At 38.7% G+C, this 21,779-nt stretch overlaps 1 protein-coding gene and 1 non-coding gene across 2 annotated transcripts in view; one reads left to right on the top strand and one right to left on the bottom strand.

Annotated features, from left to right (window-relative positions):
* SLC26A4 (solute carrier family 26 member 4) overlaps positions 1-21,779 on the top strand; it is a 61,152-nt gene that overhangs the window by 16,633 nt on the left and 22,740 nt on the right. The window contains exons 7-10 of the mRNA XM_020984589.2: positions 6,771-6,923; positions 7,034-7,116; positions 14,323-14,470; positions 16,220-16,333. Coding sequence (XP_020840248.1) covers positions 6,771-6,923; positions 7,034-7,116; positions 14,323-14,470; positions 16,220-16,333 — 498 coding nt within the window. The remainder of the gene's footprint in view (positions 1-6,770; positions 6,924-7,033; positions 7,117-14,322; positions 14,471-16,219; positions 16,334-21,779) is intronic.
* LOC144455233 (U6 spliceosomal RNA) lies at positions 17,753-17,859 on the bottom strand. The gene has a single exon (XR_013483948.1). It is a non-coding gene; the product is annotated as a U6 spliceosomal RNA (small nuclear RNA).

The raw sequence follows: 21,779 nt of genomic DNA, 5'->3' as shown, positions 1-21,779 counted from the left end.
AGTTCAAATTTGGCCTCAGACACATACCGTTTACCAGCTGTGTGACCTTGGGCAAGTCACTTAACCCCATTGCCTAGCCAAAAACAAAAGAAACAATTAATTTGTAATCAAGAATCCATAAATAAAACTAGGCATGTATTTCTTTATTGTTTGATTTACCTGAGCAATATTGTACAAAGGAAGGACAACTATCAAAATGATGTTGCCTAGAAATACATTTTCTAAGTTAATTAAATATCTTTAAGTATCTAAAAACAGGTGAGGAAAAAATATTTTACAGAGGCCCTCATCAATTGTGATGTAGTTAACCTCTTGGTAGAATACTTGAACTAAAAGTAGATTCTAATTTACCCTGTTGCTGGGTTTGTTTGTTTGTGGTTTCTTTTTTTTTTTTGTCTAAATTTGATTTCATTAGGAAACTCACCATTCTTGGTAGAGATTTTAACAAGGAAACACTGAATATTATTGGATAAATTGTCATAAAAAATGTAGATGTATTTCATTTCACAGAATAGACAGAACCCTGAAAAGTTATATACTGATTATTCATAAATTGGAGGACATTTTAGATGTATCAAGGAAACTTGTTTTTTAAAGATTTGCATATGTTCACACAGATTAACCAGGTATTCCTGTAATGAATTTTTGAATTAAATGAACGGGAGAGTTTATAAGATAAATAGGGATAGGGACTAGACTTGGATAAGGAAATTTCTAGTAATTCAGATAAGCATCTTCCCTATTCCTAGGGAGTTGCCTAAAGCGTTGAGAGGTTGTGACTTGAGTCTCACAGTCAGTATGTGTCAGAGGTAGAATCTGAAACTAGGTCTTTTGGAAAAAGGTAAATAATTGCTCCAAGTTTATGTGTTTTAATAAATTTGAGGGGTTTTTTTGCATTGGATTTAGAGGTATAGAACTTAATAGGAAAGTTTAAAAAAAACTATGATCAAATAATGTTTAAATGATAATTAGTTATTAAACATTTCATTCTTAGAATTATATGGATAGAGTGCTGGGACTGGAGTCAGGAAGACCTGAGTTCAAACCCAGCCTCAGACACTTACTGTCTGTGTGACCTTGGTCAAATCACTTAGCCCTGTTTACCTCAGTTTCCTCATCTGTAAAATGAGCTGGAGAAGGAAATGGCAAACCACTCCAGTATCTCAGTCAAGAAAGCCCCAAACAGGATCACAAAGAGTTGGACACAACTAAACAACACAAGTTCTTGACTCCGGGTCCAGTGCCACCTAACTCTGGGTATAATTTACCTAACTCTTAGTAAAGCTGTTAATAACATAGCTCATCTATTCTTGTGGAGAAGATGGAGAGAGCATGGATTAGATGATAGTACAACAGTAGCTAGCAATATTCAATGTCAAAGAGACAGGAGGTCTATAGTGGCATACCCCAGGGATCTGTGCTTAGCCCTGCGATGATTGACATTTTGTCAGGGACATGAATAAAGGTATAGACAGTATGCTCGAAGAATTTGCAAATGATACAAAACTGAGAGGGATAATTTACGCACTGAATGAAGGTCAGGATCCAGAGTGATCTTGACTGGCTAGAGCAATAGGGTCAAACTCAAATTGAAAGGGAGCCAGTGGGGGTTGGGGGGGTGGGAGGGAGACACTAAACTATATAGAATGATTCCTGGGGCAGGGAGGGGGGGGCAGCTAGGTGGTACAGTGGATAGAGCACCAGCCCTGGAGACAGGAGGACCTAAGTTCAAATCTGGCCTCAGATACAATAAAACTCACTAGCTATGTGACCCTGGGCAAGTCACTTAACCCTGATTGCCTCACCAAAAAAAAAAAAAAAAGGATGATTCCTGGTGTGGGTATTGACTTAGAAAATTACATATTAATGTTATCTATATTTTATTTTAATTTATTTTGTTAAATATTTACCAATTATAGTTTAATCTGAGTTAGACTACACTTCGGAATGTTGTAGGCTAAATGCCGCCCCAACCCCCCACCCCCGTGTGTTTAAGACCTCTGAGCTAGAGTTCTTAGTTGAGTCTAATAAGATAAAATTGAGTAAGGATAAAAAAAAAGTCTTGCACTTGGGTTTAAAAACTATTAACCTTATAAGTATAGATAAGGAGGCATGAATAGTTAAACATATTTAAAAAACTGTCTGGGGGTTTTATAAGTTCAATATGTATGAGTCAGCAGTGTGGTGTGGATGATGAAATAAGCTAATTTGATCAGAGCTGCATGAAAAAGGGCATAGCTTCCAGCAATACAAGTCATAACCCCCCCTGGACTTTGCCCTCACCAGGCTTCATCCTGAGCATGGTTTAAGAAGGGTATGATAAGCTGGAAAGTGTCCAGAGGACAGAAACTAGGAAGGTCCTTAAAGGTTGATAGATGAATCTGGAAGTGATTAGCTAGAAGAAATGAAGACTCAGCAGGGATGTGATAGCTTGTCTTCACGCATTTGAAGAGCTGGGATTTGGAGAGGTATTGGACTCCTCCTGCTTGGTCCCAGAGGACAGAACCAGGAGCAAAGAGTATAAGTAGCCCGGAGACCAATTTAGGCTTTTGATGTCAGGAAAAACTTCCTAACAGTCGATCACTTGTCATATATGTGATAGTGGGAATTCCTTTTGTGCATGAATTAGACTCAGCGTCTGCCAATACTCAGCTCTACCCTTTTCTTAAATGATTCAGTCATCTTCCCAAACATCAATTATTGTCCCGTGCTTCAATCTAACAATGCCATCAGTGTCTACTAGAGTGCATCAAAAAGTAGCCCCCAACTGCTAGATTTTTTAGTTTTTAGGTCTGCATTCTCTGGGTTTTTCTTTCCTCCCTTGCTGTGATATCCTTTCCCCTCCCCTAGTTCTTAACCTCTTACTAGAGTCAGGTGCCTTCCTCTAGAAAGTACCTCCCAACTTCTAATTTGTTGCTTCTCTCTAGTGGGCTTGAAAACTCAATCAACAAATATTCATTAGAATTGTGCCTAAAATTTAAAACTCAAAAGCATATGGAAGTAATTGTTGAAAACTAAAAATAAATTAAAAAAAAAAGAAGAAAAAGAACTGTGCCTAAATCAAAAGTTAATATTTGTGTCTAATGGTAGCCATGGTTGGGGGGGGGAGAAAAAAAGGCATTTATATGATTTTGTTGTATAGTAAATTGTGTATAGTATATTTGCAGTTTGTGTGCAATCATCTTTTTATTGTACTATGTTATAGAAATGCTTGTTTTAGTCCATAAATTAAAAATGAAATAAGTTAAAAGAAAAAAAGAGGATGAGCTAAAAGTGAGGATGTCCTAGAGGTTCTTATATGGATCGTATTCATGAGGTTTAGTGCACAGACTTTGTAGCCCTTCAAGATTTTCTTTGCTCACTTTCTTGTTCTCGCATGTATTTGAGATGATTGAATTTTCTGAGTCAGAAATCTCTCGATAAATGAGGCATTACTATAGGCTAATTGAGAACAGTTTATTGTTGACATGAGGGCTGCAAGTACAGCATGCCTGCTGGAAATGGGTAAGCTACAGTTTACAACTTACAAGATGTTCCAGTCCCTTTGGCTTGAGTTTGAAGGGGGTCTAGAAAACAAAGACTTATTCAGAATAAGTGAAATGAAGCACCATCTTCCGCCATTGAGTGGAGATTCTATGCCTGAAATAACTGAGTAGAAGCATCTTGATCTATAATTCCCACAGGGATGACTCTGATATTTCAAAGCTCTTCATTCTCTTCTTGGGGTTTTTCTCTTTTCCAGCTCTCTCAAAAAACATGTTCCTTTCCCCTCAGGAGTAGCCTAGTTATAAAACAAAACTAGTTTTTCTTGAGTCCTTACCTTAGGGGGAAGCACTAGTTTATTATTTTTTTAATTTATTTTTTGACTAGGCAATGGGGTTAAATGACTTGCCTAGGGTCACACAGCTAGTTAAGTGTCAAACGTCTGAGGTCACATTTGAACCCAGGTCCTCTTGACTGCAGGGCGGGTGCTTTAGCCACTGCACCACCTAGCTGCCTCCAAAAAGTAGTTTAAAAATTCTTGAATTCAAGTGTAAAAACTGGTGCCTGCCTCAAAAAATACTCAGAATGTATCTATAGTTGACACATGCTGTGGGCTTGGAATCCAAAGGCCTGGGTTCATATCCAAAGATTTTGCTACTTACTTCCTGTGTGACCTTGACTAAGTCATTTCATTTCCCTCAAGTTTAAAATGAGGGGGTTTCTCTGGATGACCTACCTCTAGGGTCCTTTCCAGGTCTAAATCTGTGATTCTATGACCTTTGCCAGCCTAATTCTGTGTGAATCATGGCATACCTCTTTATTAGCATACACAGACAGGATGATTTTGGAGATTGGGAAATTTTTTTGCATACAAATTGGCATAAAGTCATAGAAAACTAGAGCTGGAAAGGATTTGATTAAAAACACTAATTATTGTAGAGTTCCTACCATCTGTGTGGCACTTTGTGAAATGTTTTCCTCATAAGAATTCTGAGTCAACTAACGCAAGTTACTTAATTATGTTTTTTTAGATGGAGAAATTGAATTGACTTACTCATGGTCCCACAGCTAACTGCCAAGTGAAGGCTCAAAACAAAGACAAAAATGAAACAGTCCTTGTCTTCAAAGACCTGGCTTTACACTTCCCGAGATCTCCCAACTCCCAACATTACCTGCCATTTGTATCTATACATACCAAGCCAATCAGAGTATTATGACATTTACCAAGATCATTCAGGCTCAAACAAAAGTTTTACCTGAAATATCACTCAATTGACATAATGGTGTTTAGGGTGTTTTGTGTGTTTGAATTGTCTAGAGAATTGTCATCATAACCTCGTGGTCATATGTGTGGTCATAACTTTTACTCTAAGAGTCTCAAAATTTCTATGCCAAGATTATGAACATGATGGTCAGCAAATGATACTTTCAAGTTATTTTAATTTAATTTATAAACTTTATAAATAAAATTTGTTTTATACAATTTAATTATAAAATTCCCTGTTATAAGCTCTTTGAGGGCAGGGACTGTCTTTTTTTTTTTTAAGTAAATTGAGGTTAAGTTACTTACCCAGGATCACCCAGCTAGTGTCAAGTGTTTGGCCTGAGGCTGGAGTTGAACTCAGGTCTTCCTGACTTTAGGGCAGGTGTTCTATCCACTGCACTGTCTTTTGACTCTTTTCATATAATCAACTCTTAGCACAGTATCTGACACATAGCAGGTGCTTAATAAATATTTGTTGATTGACTCTCTGAATCAATTATGGAATTTTAGAAACAAAAGGGACACTAAAGATGATTTAGTTCAACCCTGTCACTTTGCAGAATAAAGAATCTGAGACTTACAGAATTTGTACTTAGCCCAAGTCCCCATGTTTGTCACCAGATTACCAGTGTAGTACTCTAGGTAGCATAATGGATAGAGTACCAGGCCTGGAGTCAGGAAGATCTGAGTTCAAATCCCATCTCAGATACTTACTGTGTAACTTTGGGCAAGTCATTAACCCTATTTGCCTCATTTCCCCCCTCTGTAAAATGAGCTGGAGAAGGAAATGGCAAACCACTACAGTATTTTGGCCAAGATAACTCCAAATGGGGTCACAGAGTTGGACATGACTGAACAACAACAAAAACAACTCTTGTCAGTATCCAGTGCTACTAAAATCATTTTTACAGAGCTTAGGAATCAGATGCATTTTTTAATTTTAATTTTATCTTTTATTATTTTGAACTTGACAAACACCCATAAACATGTATGTTTCCATATGTAAAGAACAGAAAAAGAGAAGATTGCATATCAAACTGTGATCTTTAATTACATATAGCTAGTTTAAAATTTTTTTAAAAAATTCAACAGGTTTATTTCAAAGCTGTTGTTCCAGTCTGAATCCTACGAATCCCCTTTCGTGCAATTCTGCGCATTTAAAAAGTGGTTCATTTATACTTTTTTTTTAGTATCACTATAGCCAAATCCTCACCCCTTCCTGCAGTTATTCTCTTCCAAAATTTTTTTTAAGTCTTTTTTGTGATAAATAATCATAGTGGACCAAAACAAATCCACACATTGTTTGTGTCTGAAATGCATGTCTCATTCTGCATCTCCAGCCCATCAACTCTCTTCCAAGAGATAGGAAGTATGCTTAATCATTAATCCAAGCAAGCTTCATCATTGGTCTTCTGGAATCATGGTTGGTCATTAGGTGGATCAGAGTTTTTATCTTTCAGACTTGTTTTCCATTACAATGTTTCAGCCATTGTGTGAATTGTTCTGACTCTTCTCATTTCATTCTGTGCCAGTCCTTCCAGACTTCTCTGAATCTAGAACTTGAGGCATTGCTTATGGTTAAGCAATAAGAAATCTGATGCATTGAACTACCTCTGTACAATCACTAGCACAATGGTGCACACAGAAAGGTAGCAAGTGAAATGTGATGGCATCACAGTGTTTACATGAGCTCCCAGGTTGATAATCTGTGAGAACAGGAATATTATCTTTTTGCAACAGAAAGAAAATTAGCCTGGGCCAGCAAATACAGGAAATATAAAGAATCTGCAAAGACCCTTAAAAAATTACAAAGAAAAAAAAAAGTAGAACCCCATGGCACATACCAAAAGAATCCTGATGAAGACTTAAAGGGAGTGACCAAATAATTGTTTTGATACATTATGAATTATAATTAACTTAAACGTCATAGTTGTGAAGCAAATTGGGCTGCTTGTAGTGATGTTTGCTGTCAAACTTTTAATACAATTTTTTAAAAAAGTGAATCACTTTCCTTTTTTTATAGACTCTGGTTGAGATATTTGAGAACATTAGTACCACAAACATCGCAGATTTCATTGCTGGACTGCTTACCATTATTATTTGTTTAGCTGTTAAGGAAATAAATGATAGATTCAAACACAAAATTCCTATTCCTATTCCTATAGAAGTGATTATGGTAAGTAGAATATGCATTTATTTACATAAATATAGTGACAATATTGCAAGAAGAGATATTTTTAAAAATCAGAGATTTTTTTCTGTCTTTTTTTTTTTGCTTTATTTTAGACAATTATAGCTGCAGCCATTTCATATGGAGTCGACCTAGAAAAAAAGTGCAATGCTGGCATTGTTAAATCCATTCCAAGGGGGTGAGTAGGGTATCCGTCTTTGGTAATACTAATATAATCATCTTAACTCAATATTTTAACATTAATTTAATTATCATTAAATATTAATATTAATTTTATTCATTCTTGTATTAATATTAATTTAATATTAATATTTAAACAGAGCCCTTTATATCAAATTGCTTTTCAGGAGTATTCCTTCAATGGCCCTGCTCATAGATGTACAAATCTAAAAGAAATATCTGCTTGTATAAAGAGTGAAACAACTAGTAATATTGTCTAGACTAGAGAGTTCTCTTTATTTGAACACAGCCTGCAGCTTTTCTTTTTCATTCTCTTTTAAAAGTGCTTACAGAGACTTAGCTAGCTCCAGAGTTCTGATTTGGGCTTGTGTATGCGTCATGACAATCTAATCTGGTTAATATGGGCCAGTAACATCAATTGCAACATGCAGAGGTGTCTTGGAAAGAATCAGAGACCCTGTTTTCAAATCTCAGCTCAGCTATTTCCTACCTATGTGACCTTGGGGAAGAAACCACCTCTCTGGGCAGCAGTTTCCACATCTATCAAATGACCACTACTAAGGTACCTTTTGGCTCTCAGTCTCGATTTCTACGGGCCAAATTTTGCACTCAGATTGTTCTTTGTAGCTTTTTGAAGTTTATATTTGCAGCACTAAAGTCTTTGGATGACATCCACCAACTGAAATGGGATTGATAGGCATTTCTTCGGCTTGGTGTGGTGGGGAGAGTGGTAGGCTAGGTAGACATAGAGAAACCTCTGTTTCAATTTGAAGATCTTTCGTGAAGGATTCATGTGATATTGAAAAAGTCTCTTCACTTGTCTGTGTCTCAGTTCTTTATTGGTCAAATTAGGGTAATAACCCTTGTACTGCCTTTGCCATAGGCTTAGGAAGAGAAAATGCATAGCCTCCTAGCCTAAATAGCCCCAGATACTTGGACAAAAGTAAGGCCTATAAATGTCTTTATAGCAGTAGAAAAACTGACCTAGTTTGCTCTACAAGGAACACCGTTCAGATGGGGGAGGGAGATATCGTAGCAGCACAGTCTGGGTGGCTTTTTGGAAAATGAGGATGAAGAATGAATCTTATGGATGTTGGTGGATTTTCTTCAAGCTTGAAATATAGCAAGATATTTCTAAATTGTATAACGCATCTTTCTAAAGTACAAAAAAGGCCCCTTTTCTTGAGTCTTCTAATGTTCAGCCAAAACAGCCAAAATAAATACGAGACTTAATAAGGAAACAAAATATTGGCAAGCTTCTGACATTTCATGTTTGTGGGATTTAGGTCCTGTTGTCACTTTCCTTAAAGGATTGATCTTAAGAATGGTGGTGTGGAAACTTTCCATTAAGAAAAAAAAAATAAGGGGCAGCTAGGTAGTGCAGTGGATAGAGCACTGGCCCTGAAGTCAGGAGGACCTGAGTTCAAATCTGGCCTCAGACCAAACACTTGATACTTACTAGCTGTGTGACCCTGGGCAAGTCACTTAACCTCAATTGCCTAAAAAAAAAAAATAAGGTGGACATCATTTGCATTCTTGGGAAATGTTGCACTATATGAGGAGCCGTCTATATTGGTCCCTCTCTTTGGGCCTATTTCTGTAAAATAAAATGGTTGGGTTCCTTTCCCCATCTGACATTTTATGTTTCCTTAAGTTCAAAAAACTAGGAAAGAGTTTTCAAAACTATAAAGTATTCTAAAGTTGTACAGATTTGTTATTATTTGGCATTTGGGGTATGATATCTATAAGAGAAGATTTTCCCAGTGAGACTTTGGCTAAAGCTGAAGGTCCACTGAGACTAAAGGACTGAGACAGAGAAAAATTCTTGGGATGTCAAATTGACATTCTCTACCCTAGAATGGTGCCAAAGGTGAATACTTCAATTACAAAACAGTGAGTTTGCCTCCTGGGCATGGACTGGCATGCTGACTTTCATTCCATCTTTACATAAACATACAATTCCCAAAGGATAACTGGGGGTGAAACTGACTAAATTGGAATTAATCACACTAAGGTCACATGGTGTGCCGAAGGAAAGGGCTTTTGAGTCTAGAAGAATTTGTTGACCAGAGGAGCTAAGACTTCTCTCATCTATTGCCTGCATGTGACAAATCACCTCAGAGCTAGGAAGGATGGAGGCAAAGGGAAGACGTTTCCATTGATCTGAAGGCAAGGGTCCTTGCTTTACCAAAATGAATGCAGTCTCACCCAGCCAAGCTAGTGCCTGAAGGTGGCAAAAAGATTCTAAGTGCCCTTTGACTGAGCTCAGAAGGCCAGCCAATTAATCAGGCAGCATCTCTGCCTGCCAACAGAGCCTGGTGAGAAGCAGTGACTTGCTCTACCCACTCCAGCAGCAAACTGACCTATGTAACTGGTCCTTGGTCTGGCTGATCCAACAGAAATTTCCCAGCTAAGCAGCTAATTGACTCATGCCCTGCAGTGAACTTGTGAAGACCCTCTGGGGAGAGAAAGGACATTGAGGCCCTTCGGTTTGAGAGTTGTGAGTTATCTTGACAACGCAAGGTCTCTCCACATGTGCCTTTGTATCATTGTACTTTAAGTTGATGCTAACATTTCCGCCTTCCAATGGTGAATTTGTGGGATGATATGCTGGTGTTGGGGAAAATATTTTGTAACAAAGGACTCACTGAGTCTACTGACTAACTGTTAATGGCAGATGCACTCGCGGGGATCTCTTGGAATAGTGTTTAGAATCATAGCCAACCAGAGTTACTCCTAGGACCTGAAAGTAGTAGTAGCAATAATTCCAGGGAACCTATCTGCCAGTGGCATTGGGAATTGAGTGAATGAGACCTGGTGGAGTCCTTGTAGATACCTAGCTTTTAATGGAAATCTAATCTCTGTTTTCCCCTGTAATTAGTCCTTATCTATAAATGATTGTGGGAATTTAGGATTTAGAGCTAGAAGGGACCTTAGAGCTCATAAAACCCCTTTGTTTTATAGCTAAGGAAATAGAGTCCCAAGAAATAACCTATTGAAGGTCACACAAATGAAAAGAAGCAGAGCTAAGATTCATACCTAGATAGTCTGATTTTAAATCCATTATACTATTTACTGCATTCTACATCATTCTCCCATTCTTTTATCCATAATATTATGAATTTTCTCCTCCAACTTCCAAGCACCCTTATCACGCTCTTCTTCCCTTACATCTAATTCTTCCTCCTTTCCAAAAGAGGCAACTAGGTGGTTCAGGGGATAGAATGTTGGGCGTAGAGTCAAGAAGACCTGAGTTCAAATCTGAACATTTACTAGATATGTAATCCTGGGCAGATCATTTATTCTCTGTCAGTCTCAGTTTCTTCAACTATAAAATGAGGATAATAAACAGCACCTACCTCACGAGGTTGTTACAGAATGAGATAATATTTGTCAAGTGCTTAGTACAGTGTCTGGCACACAGCAAGCACTGAATAAATGCTTGTTCTTTTTCCTTCCCCTTCCCCCTGCTAAAATCAAATTAGTCAACAACTCAGCAAGCATTTATGAAGCCTCTACTGTATTCCAGACACTGTGCTAAGCCCTGAGGAAAGCAAAAAAAAAATAGTCTCTGCTCTCAAGGAACTTATAGTCTAATGGGAAAGATAACACTCAAACAAATATGTGCAAGAAATGTACAAACAAGATGCATACATATAAAGAGATATATCTACATATATGTATATGTACATAGATACATGTATATATACGTGTGTGTGTGTGTGTGTGTGTGTGTGTGTATCTTAATTAAGATGAAGGTGATCTAGGAAAGGCTTCTTGCAGAAAGTGAGATTTTAGCTGAGACTTGGAGAGAGCCAGGGAAGCCTGGAAGCAGAGATGTGTAAGGGGAGAGTGCCAGGCATGGGGAATAGCCAGTAAAAATGCCAAGAGTTGGGAGATGGACTATCTTGTGAGAGGAACAAACAGCAAGAAGGCCATTGCCACTGGATTACAGAATACATGGATGGGAGTAAGATATAGGAAGACTGGAAGGGTAGGAAGGGGCCAGGTTAGAGAGGGCTTTGAAAGTCAGAGGGTTTTATATTTGATCTTCTAGGAGGTCTTTACATGTAATTAGAAAATAATAAATACTATTTATGTATTTTAAGAAAAAAGAATCATGAAGGCAGGTAAACTAACCAAGTGGCTATTGCAATAATTGAAGAGTGAGTTAATAAAGGCCTGTGCCAGGGTGGTGGTAGTGTCAGAGAAAAGAAAGGAACTTATACAGGAGATGTTTTGGAGGCAGGAGAAGGTGGAAACTATAGAATTTGGCAATTGATTGGATATAGGGGGTGACAGAGAGCTGAGGAGTCAAGGATGACATCTGGTTTGGGAGACTGAGTCACTTAGAGGATGGTGGTACCTTGGACAGTAACAGGAAAGTTAGGAAGAAGGGTGAGTTTGGGGGCAGGATGAGTATAATGAGATCAGTTTTTGACACAATGAAGTTAAGATGTCTATGAGACATTTAGTTTGAAATGTCCAATAGGTAGTTGGTGATAGAAGACTGGAGGTCAAGAGAGAGGCTAGACAAATGTATATGAGAATCATCTGCATTGAGATGATAACGGAATCGGGGAGCTGATGAGATCATCAAGTGAAACAGTATAGAGAAAGAAGAGAAGAAGACCCAGGACAGAGCCTTGAGGGGGCATTCATGGCTCTCAAGCTGGAGCCAGATGAAGTTGCCGCAAAGGAGACTGAGAAGGAGCAGTCAGACAATTAGAAGTACAGCTAGGAGACAGTAGTATTACAAAAGCCTATAGAGAGTATCAAGAAGAAAAGGTTGATCAATGGTGTTAAAGGCTGCAGAGAAGCCAAGAAGTGAGGAAAAGCCATCAGATTTAGCAATGAAGGGATCATTAGTAACTTTGGAAAGAGCAGTTTCAGAGGAATGATGAGGTCAGAAGCTATAATGTAGAGTCAGAAGGCAGTAAAAAGAAAGGAAGTGGGAAGCACTCGTGGTAGATGACCTTCTCAAAAAATGTTGCCACCAAAGGGAGATGAGATTGAGATCGATAACTATCAGTCTGAGTGGATCAAATAAAGGTTTTTTAAGAATTGGGCAGATATCAGCATGCTCGTCGGCCAGAGGGAAGCATCGGCAGGGATTTTAATCAGGTGACTCCCAAGGATCATATTTTCCTAGAAGTAAGTTGTGTGCTTCTTGGTGCTTCCCATACTGAATCATTTTCTCTCTTCTTTGGTGTAACCCTTCTGCAACGCATTCTCCAGGTCCCTAAAGCCCTTAATTCTTTCTGTCAAAACTTCCTTTCAGGGTGTGACCTGATTACCAATCATTCATATCTTAGTGTGAACAAGTATAAATTGGCATATTATCTTTCTCTAGGGCACTTCTCTAACTGCAGTGGGAGACCTTGGCCTTTTTAAACTAAAGTCTTTCTCAGGAAAACTGAGGCAACACCCATTCAGTAATTAAAGGTTAAGTAAGAAGTGAGATAAAAGAGGGCCTCCTTTGCCTTCACAAAAGAATCAATCAAGGAGGGGAAGACCTTCCCACTGCATCCTGGGCCATTGCCAGTGGTCCCGACCTATGTCTTGCCACTGGACTCCAGTGACTACGGCCAAGAATGAGAGGCCGATGACTGCAGAACTCTGCTTCACTCAAATCCAATTCGCTTGCAAGTTAAGACAGCACCCTCCTGTCACTCTCCTGATGTCATTGGTCCTCTCTGAGAACCAAAAGACAAATAACAACTAATAAGATTATTGGGGCTTATATGAGCCTTGGTTGAGAAATCTCTTATTCCTTTGTTTAAAAAAAGGACAAAAAACAACAAACAACAATCTTTCTGATTATAGGATGATTTCTTTAATGGAATTTTAGTAATTAGATTAAGTGAGAGAGATACTATTTAAGGCTGCAATCCCTTTCAGGTATCTTCCATATTATACTATGTAGGTGACTGCCTTCTCTGCTTGAATGTAAGGTCATTTCTGCAAATTCCATACCTAAGTTTCTCTCTTTGTGTAGAGCAAAGATCCAGGCTGGCATCTAGGTGCAAATTTCTGGGGACTAGTAACTTAGCCTGTGATCTCACAGCAAATGGGGTATTTTCTTTGCCTTGAAGATAGTGTAGTATAAAACTGATAAAAGCAAACAAACAACCTTAATCTCCATGTTATGGATCTTCACAAAGCCATGAATTTCTTACCTAGGCATCTCAGTATCTATAGTCTCTTCTCAGTCATTCTAACCTCTTCATGCATAAATTAAGTACCTCATGTCATGTTTTAGAAGTGCGTATTAAATAAGTGAGTTGATAAAGGCCTGTGCCAGGGTGGTAGTAGTGAGAATTCAGGAAAAGAGGAAATTCAGGTAAAGAGAATCCAAGAAAAAGGACTCTACCAGAAGGCATAAGTGTATGAAATAGGTTGACATGGGACCTACTAATGGTGTCGTGGAAAGAGCATTAGATTTACAGTTAGGAGTTACGGTTCAGTTGTTCCTAACTCTTTGTGACTCTGTTTGGAGTTTTCCTGGCAAATATACTGGAGTGATTTGCCATTTCCTTCTCCAGATGATTTTTCAGATGAGGAGACTGAGGCAAACAGAGCTAAGTGACTTGCCCAGAGTCACACGGCTTGTAGAAGTCTGAGACCAGATTTAAACTGGGGAAGAGGAGTCTTCCTGACTCCAACCCTGGCGCTTTATCTGCTGTACCACTTCGCTGTCCCAGGAGATTTGGGTTTCAAATACTAGCTCTGACATTTACTACCTCTTTGGACATGGACAGGCTACTTCTTGTTTCTTAGCCTCACTTTCCTCATATCTCAAATGGGGATAGTAATACTATATTTCGCAAAGGGCTGTTGTGAAAAAAAGTAGTTTGTAGACCTTAGAGCACTATGTAAATGTGAACTATTATTAACAAGTTTACAAAATCCAAATTTTGTTTTTTGCAGAGGTACAAAGAGGACTACTGCCTTTGGGGATCCCAAAAGAGCTTAGGTTTAACCTTAAAGAAATAAGCCTTTGTGGAAAGCAATAACAATAAAAACAATGTGAATAAGATACAGTTTGTTGTTAGAACATTCTACATTTCTATATTATCTTTGAGTTATTATACTTCTACATATAGTATGCATGTGAGTTTATATAATATTTGGCAAGTCAAAGAGATACCACTGATTGTAGGCAAGTATGATGAACGCTTTTTCTTTTTTTAAAACCCAATAGGTTTTTGCCCCCTGTTCTTCCATCAGTAAACATGTTTTCTCAGATGGCTACTGCTTCATTTTCCATTGCTGTGGTGGCCTATGCAGTTGCTGTGTCTGTAGGGAAAGTCTATGCTATCAAGTATGATTACGCCATTGATGGGAACCAGGTAGGTTCACCTCCTGTTGCAGAAAGATCCTGCAGGATTGGACCTTTGAGCAGAGCTGTAACTAGGAATTTTTGTGCCTAGGATGAGGGCCATAAACTACACCAGGCCAAGTAACAGGAAGCATGTCCTTCTTTTTAATAGGGTAGGGGGTCAGGGAAGGCAGTTTGTTCCCTGGGAGGTGGTAGAGGCAGAGACTCTAGGACACCAAGGTTCTGCTACAGAGGAAACTGTCTTGAAGGTCAGGGGATGGCAGCTTCCTATTTTGACTATTTAATTTGACTAACTAGGTGCTAACCTGATTAAATGCTATATTGGTGAAAGACTAAAAGTGCCATCTGTACCCTCTGAATCTGGTGCTCTCCAAATTCAGCATCTTGAGGCAATGACCTTTTTAAAGTTCTGCCAAGGCAGAAAAACTTAAACCTGGGAAGAGTTTGGCATTTGCTGAAAGCTGAATCTGCCTCTTCAATAAGAATACTATTACTATTATTACTACACTGATTCTCCATTAAAGTTACCCAAATACTTATCAGTTTGAGATAATTTTGAGGGGTAATGTGGATATTATTATATCACTTCACACTTTTTAAGATTTTTCTTTTTTTTTTTGAGGTGAAGTGAACTGGGCCTGTGATTTCACCGGTGCAGGGAATTTCTCACGAGGAAAGTCTAATTACTAGTTCAGACCAGTACCTGTTCTGAAACTTACAGTCTTAGAGAGTTGGCTGGAACATAGGGAAATTAGGCAAAGCATCCAGGGTTATACAACCAGCATGTGTGGAAGGTGGGACTTGAACCTATATCTTCCGTACTCCAAGACTACCTCTCAATTCACTAAATCCACATTGCCTCTCTTTGAGGCAAACCTAATTTTTTAAAAAGCATTTATGCAGTCAGATCATGAATAATATACACATTTAACATTTCTTTGGCAAAGAACTGTGAATGCTTTACATATAACTCAGAAATCTTCTCAAAGTGTGTTTTTTAATAAGCAATATTTCTAATGTGGCCATTTCTGGTAATATCAGATAGGATTTAAAATGAAAGTCTCTAAACATGCACTTCATTTGGATGGAACAGGGCAGTTACTAGTCCTAGGGCTGAAAGCTCCTTTTTTAAAAACTACAAAACTGTCTACAAGTAGTGCATGGTTCTGAAAAGACAGCAAAGCAATGAGAACAGTTGAATGATGGGTGATCACCCAGAATTCTAGACCTTTCTGTCATAATACAGTCCGTGGCAAGTCTTCAGCAACAGATAACTCCAGAAATGAAAGCTGCAGGTATGCTAATAGCTTACTGAAAATGAGATGAGTGACTTGTAATAGCCTAAAACCAGGGCAATGAAAGAGCTATGTCAGCACAGGGTCAGTAACTGCCCATCATTTCAGGTTCCTAACCTTAAAAATAATTGAAAGTAGGGAGGCTTTTCTCAGGTACTAATTCAGTCCAAACTCCAGGCATCTTGCGGCTTCCCAGATACTTCCACCTATGGCAGCTATCATTAAAAATGACTTCAATGGAAAATGGCATGTACTATTGGTTGCAAAAGTGTTTTTTGTGGAAAGGTCCTATGGAGGTGGGGGAGGTAGTACCTTAAGAAGTAACTGCTGTGTTCAAATGGACTCTATCTTTTTTTGTTTTTTGTTTTTTTTAAAGCTAGAGATTTTTCAAAGTAGATTTGGGAGACTAGAGGAGTAAGAAAGGGGTGAGGCATTTGGCTTCTTCTTACCAGTTTTTTTCCTAGGAGTTTATTGCCTTTGGGATCAGCAATATCTTTTCTGGATTCTTCTCCTGTTTTGTGGCTACCACTGCTCTGTCACGCACTGCTGTTCAAGAGAGCACCGGGGGAAAAACACAGGTAATGAGAGCTCAGCCTGGGAAATGCAAGAGTTTCCATTTATCATCATGAAGAGCAAATTCAAGCCAAGCACCGACCTCTGTTAAAGTTGTCTGTCCACCTTCTTTGCCCCAACACTTAGAACTGATGAAGAATTTATGGTTTAATAATGCAGTTGTTTTGGGGTCTTCTGCTTTAAGGATTACCTTGCTGATATAGCCACATGCCTGATTGTGCTGGGCCAATAATTATTGATACTATGCCAATTAGGAAAGACGTTATTTCTTATTTACTTCTGTACTATCTATGGCTGGAGCAGCTAGGTGGTGCAGTGGATAGAACTCCTGACTAGGAGTCAGGAAGACCTGAGTTCAAATCCTGCCTCAGATATGCACTGTGCAACCCTGGGCAAGTCACTTAACTCTGTTGGCCTCAGTCTCCTCATCTGTAAAATAAGCTAGAGAAGGAAATGGCAAACCATTCCAGTATTTTTGCCAAGAATACCCCAAAAGGGTAAGGAAGAGTTGGATACAACTAAAAAACTGACTGAATAATAACAACTATTTGTGGGAGGGAGGGTTGGTAGAAATATTTCATGGTCTAATGGGGGGGAGGGGACCAGAGCCCTAGAGGCTACATGTGGCTCTCTAGGTCCTCAAGTGTGGCCCTTTGACTGAATCCAAACTTCACAGAACAAATCCCCTTAATAAAAGAATTTGTTCTGTAAAACTAGAGGCCCTCTCATTTTACAGCTGAGAAAATTGAGTCTTGGAGGGGCGAAGTGAACTGCCCAAAGGTCACACAAAGGGCAAGTCGGCAATAATTTCTTAAGCACCTACTAGTGCCAGGTGCTATGCTAAGCATTAGGGATACAACAATGGCAAAAACAGTCTCTGCCCTCATGGAACTCACAGTCTAATAGGGAAGACAACATGCAAACAGCTACGTACAAACAAGACATACACAGAATAAAGTGGGGATGATCTCAGAGGGAAGGCACTGACTGGGAAGAGCTTCTCCCAAAAACTGGGATTAGTAATGCTAGGCATTACTAAGTAGGATACATGTCTCCGTATGGCAACAAAAACAAAAATTTAATAAATTCCTGTCCTCAACAAGCTTCCATTCTACTGGGGAAAACAACATATCCACAGATATGCAAAAGCAAAATATATATAAAGTGATATTAAGTAGTCTCTGGGTTGGGGAAGAGCCCTAACAGCTGAGGGAATCAGAAATGGCCTTTTGTAGGACGTGGCTCCTTAGGCTGAGTCTTTTTTTTTTTAGCATTTACATTGTGTTTTCATTTATTTTTTATTTTTTTTAATATAAATTTATTTATTTTTAGTTTTCAACATTCACTTCCACAAGTTTTTGAGTTCCAAATTTTCACCCCATCTCACCCCTCCTCCCACCCCAAGATGGCATGCATTCTGAATAAAAAATATGGAATGCTTCACGAATTTGCGTGTCATCCTTGCGCAGGGGCCGTGCTAATCCTCTCTGTATCGTTCCAATTTTAGTATATGTGCTGCCGAAGCGAGCACTCCTTAGGCTGAGTCTTCAGGAAAGTTAGGGATTCCAAGAAGTGGAAGTGAAGAGGGAAAACACAGGTGGAGCAAGGGCATAGAGGCAACAGAAGGCATGCTGGGTACAGGGAACTGCAGTCCCTCCCCTTCTTTTGGACTACAGAGGAGTGAGAGGGAACAATGAAATCAGTCTAAAAAGATGGTGTCCTGCCTCTGCTATTTACTAGCTCTATGACCTGGACCAAGTCATTTCCCTTTTCAGGGTTTCTGTAACTCCCTCGGTAAAATGAAGGTGTTGGAATAGGTTATCTCTAAGACTCCTTCAGGCTCTAAATCCTTTGGTACTCTGACCCCAAAATACCTTTCTCTGTTTCTATTGAAATCAAACCCTCCCTTTCCTGTCTCACCTCTTCTATAAAGCCTTCTTTGACTACTTTGAACCATATACTAATTTATACTACTTCTGAACAGAGGTCCTGGGTTCAAATCCAACCTTGACTTTAATGGATTAAAATTGCCCTAATTTTACAGTGACATAGTCTTGCACTTGTATGACCTTGGGCAAGTCACTTACTTAACTTCCTTGTATCTCAGTTTCCTCTTCTTTAAAATAAGGGAGTTATATAGCCTCTGAGGTCCTTTCTAGCTTTAAATCTATGGTTCTATGTTCCTATGTTCCTACGGTATTTTTCTGTGGCTTGTGCTACACAACCAGGTCTTTTATTACATACAACTCCAGGGAATCATGTTTCAGAGGAACTAAAACAGGTTCTCTGGACTATATAGTTAACTGATGGTGAAGCCAAAATTGCTGACTTTTACTTACTGGCTGTTACTTCTAGGCTCAAATGAGACTTGGGGTAGCTGTCTCCAATAATAACGTCTTGGGTAAACTACCCTCCCTTGGCAAGAGTCCTGTGAGATAATAGTGTTCTTGTAAGCTGATATGCCCTTCCACACACAGGCATGTATTATATTTAGCAATGGAAAAGGCCAAGAGTCTAGGAATGAGGAATGAAACAAGCTGAGATATTGTTCAAGATTTAATTACTGAAATATATACTAAGTTCTGAGGTTTAAAGGCTGAATGCATGGACTGGAACCCAGCAGACCATGACCCAAAGGAACTAGCAGTTCTCTCCACGGTTGTGTGACTTTTTATCTCCTGTAACAGCACTCCTCAAAACTGGGCCTTTCTTTGTTAGGCCTGAGCTACTCAACAGCTAATTTTTTATATAGATCATGTCCTAGCTTGGCTTAGGTTTGTCTAAAGAACCAACATCTGTCAGCAATCTGCTTATCTCGTGAGTGTGCCTGTGTTTACATTTCTATTATCAAATCTAATGGTTAGGTTATCTAACTGCTGTCTCATTGAGTGTTTTTAGAATGTCAAAAGATAATTTAGTGAAATACCCAACTGCCTTTTGGAACAAGAGTTAACAAGAGCATAGTTATCACTTTTACCAAGTTTTTGGGTACTGCTTAACAGTTGTTTGACTAAGGGGCAGGTAGGTGGCGCAGTGGTTAGAGAACCGGCCCTGAAGTCAGGAGGACCTGAGTTCAAATCCGGCCTCAGACCAAACACTTGACATGTACTAGCTGTGTGACCTTGGGCAAGTCACTTAACCGATTGCCTCACTAAACAAACAAATAAAACCCAAAAACAACATTTGTTTGACTAATGAGGACCGCAGCCAGCAGTTAAAAACAAAACAAAAGACCAAAATGTAAGGTAGAGAACAGACATATACACATATATCCAGTCTAATTTATTAATTGTTAATAATAATTCACATTTACATAGCACTTTTAAGGTTTGCTAAGCTCTTTCCTCATAAGAACCACTGAGAGGTAGATAGTCCAAATATTATTATCCCTATTTTTTCACATGAAGACACTGATGCTCTAGAGATTAAATGCCTTTCCCATGATCACGTGGTTAGTAAGTATTTGATATAGAATTCATCCCAGGTCTTCTGACTCCATGTCCAGGGCTTTATCCACTAAGCTATGTATGTTCTCCATTGTTGATGGATTTTAACCATTGTGGGGCATTAATATATTATATAATATAGTTGAGCATTCAAAATTCATTTTTTTCTCTCCCACTTGTATTCTGTTATCTCTGATTTTACCTTCCCAAATGACTTAGGACAAAAAACTTTTGTATTCATATAGTTCTTCCTAGCTATGAGTGCTATGATAATAATAATAATAATAATAATAATATCTAGCATTTCTATAGTGCTTTAAAGTTTTTAAAGTCCTTCATATATGTTATCTCATTTAACTTAAGTAAATATTGGTCTAATTTCTTATCAATTAACTTGGTTTCTAGATAGATCTCAATTCTTTCAAACTCTGCTAAGTATAGTTAATTTACCAACCATCGCACATTTTTACTACCCTACCTTCCTATCAGAAAGTATATAGATAATAGAATCAATAAATGCACCTTTCTTACAAGAAAAATTGCCCTTATGTATAGGAAGCTTCCTACACAGTATGATTTTGGGGACATTTGAGAGGTTCCTTCCTTCACACCTTTCCCCCCTCCAAAACCCACTTCTCTTATTTGCAATTCATTTAGCAAGAGACAAAAACCTTAAAATAATTAGGAAGGAAACAAACATTTATTAAGTGCCTTTTATGTGCCAGGTACTTTGCTGAATACTTTATAAATACTCATAACAACCCTGAGAAGTAGGGGCTATTATTATCTTTATCTTACAATTGAGGAAATTGAGGCAGACAGAGGTTAAATAAGTTGTCTAGGGACACACAGCTAGTAAGTTTCTGAGGCCACATTTGAATTGAGGGTTTCCTGACTCCAGGCCCAGCATCCTATTCACTGTGTCTCATCTAGCTCCCTCTAACTAGAGAGAAGGCTGAAATCCCCATATACCTGGGGAAAGTATCTCATTAGTTCAAATTCATTCTAAGATACAAATGACTGATATATCCTTTCCTGAAAAAGAGGAGGGAGGAGGAGGAAGGGGAGACTAAATGAAAAAGCATGAAGCCCTAGGGAGTGGGGGTGGGATTCTACAGAGGGAATAAAAGGACACAAAACTGGTGGTGGTACTGAAGACAGACTTTGCCTGTTTCATAATATGTATAATAGTGTATTGAAAGGGCCCTGAGTTTGACTCTAGCACAAATTGTGCCAGAAGAATATCTGAGTGAAGCCTCCTCAGGTTTATTGCTTTTCTAACTCTTTTAACGTGAAAGCCCAGAAGTAGATGAACCTGTCTTCTTCTTCCCTCTTGATTGCTTCAGTGTCTAGTTTTCCTGTCTCCTTTTCTTTCAGACTTTCTATTGCTCACCTCTGTTTAGGCCCGGCTGTCTAAACTGGTGGCTTCCACCTACTCCTACATTCTCAGCTTCTCTTCCAACTCTTTTTTGACCTTAAGAGAGCTTTTCATGACAGAAAAGGTAAAGCTTTTGAAGTGTATATTGTAAGAACCCTGGTGAAGTTCATGAGTCCATAGCATGATTACTATGTGTTATAAGAGCCACCATGGGATGTCCCAGAAGAAGCAGGAGACATGTGTCCTCCTCAAGGTTACAAACAAAAGATGCAGGACTCTTTGTATCCATAATATGGTTCGTAAATAAACATTTTTTATTAGCTTGAGTAGATTAGAAAGAAAAAATTGTTCCATAAAGTGTAAAGTTTTACTATTGTTGTGATGAAGATGATGGTGATGGTGATGATGTCCAAATTAATGATTTCATCAGTATGAAAGAACTCTTAATGTGTAGGCACGGTTTGGTCAAAGGAGTATGGGATTTGGTGTAAAAGAGCTAGGATTCAAATCTCATTTCTAACACCATGTGGTCCTGGGCAAGTTGCTTCACCTCTTGGTGCCTCAATTTTCTATCTGTAAAATGAGGATGCCAGACTAGTGAACCCCTGAGGTCACCTGCAGCTCTAA

This window comes from Phascolarctos cinereus, unplaced genomic scaffold (assembly GCF_003287225.1).
Source record: "Phascolarctos cinereus isolate Bilbo 61053 unplaced genomic scaffold, phaCin_HiC Scaffold_1;HRSCAF=81, whole genome shotgun sequence".
In the NCBI taxonomy this organism is placed as follows: domain Eukaryota; kingdom Metazoa; phylum Chordata; class Mammalia; order Diprotodontia; family Phascolarctidae; genus Phascolarctos; species Phascolarctos cinereus.
Note: the sequence above shows the minus strand (reverse complement) of the source record. Positions and strands in the feature narration are given on the sequence as shown.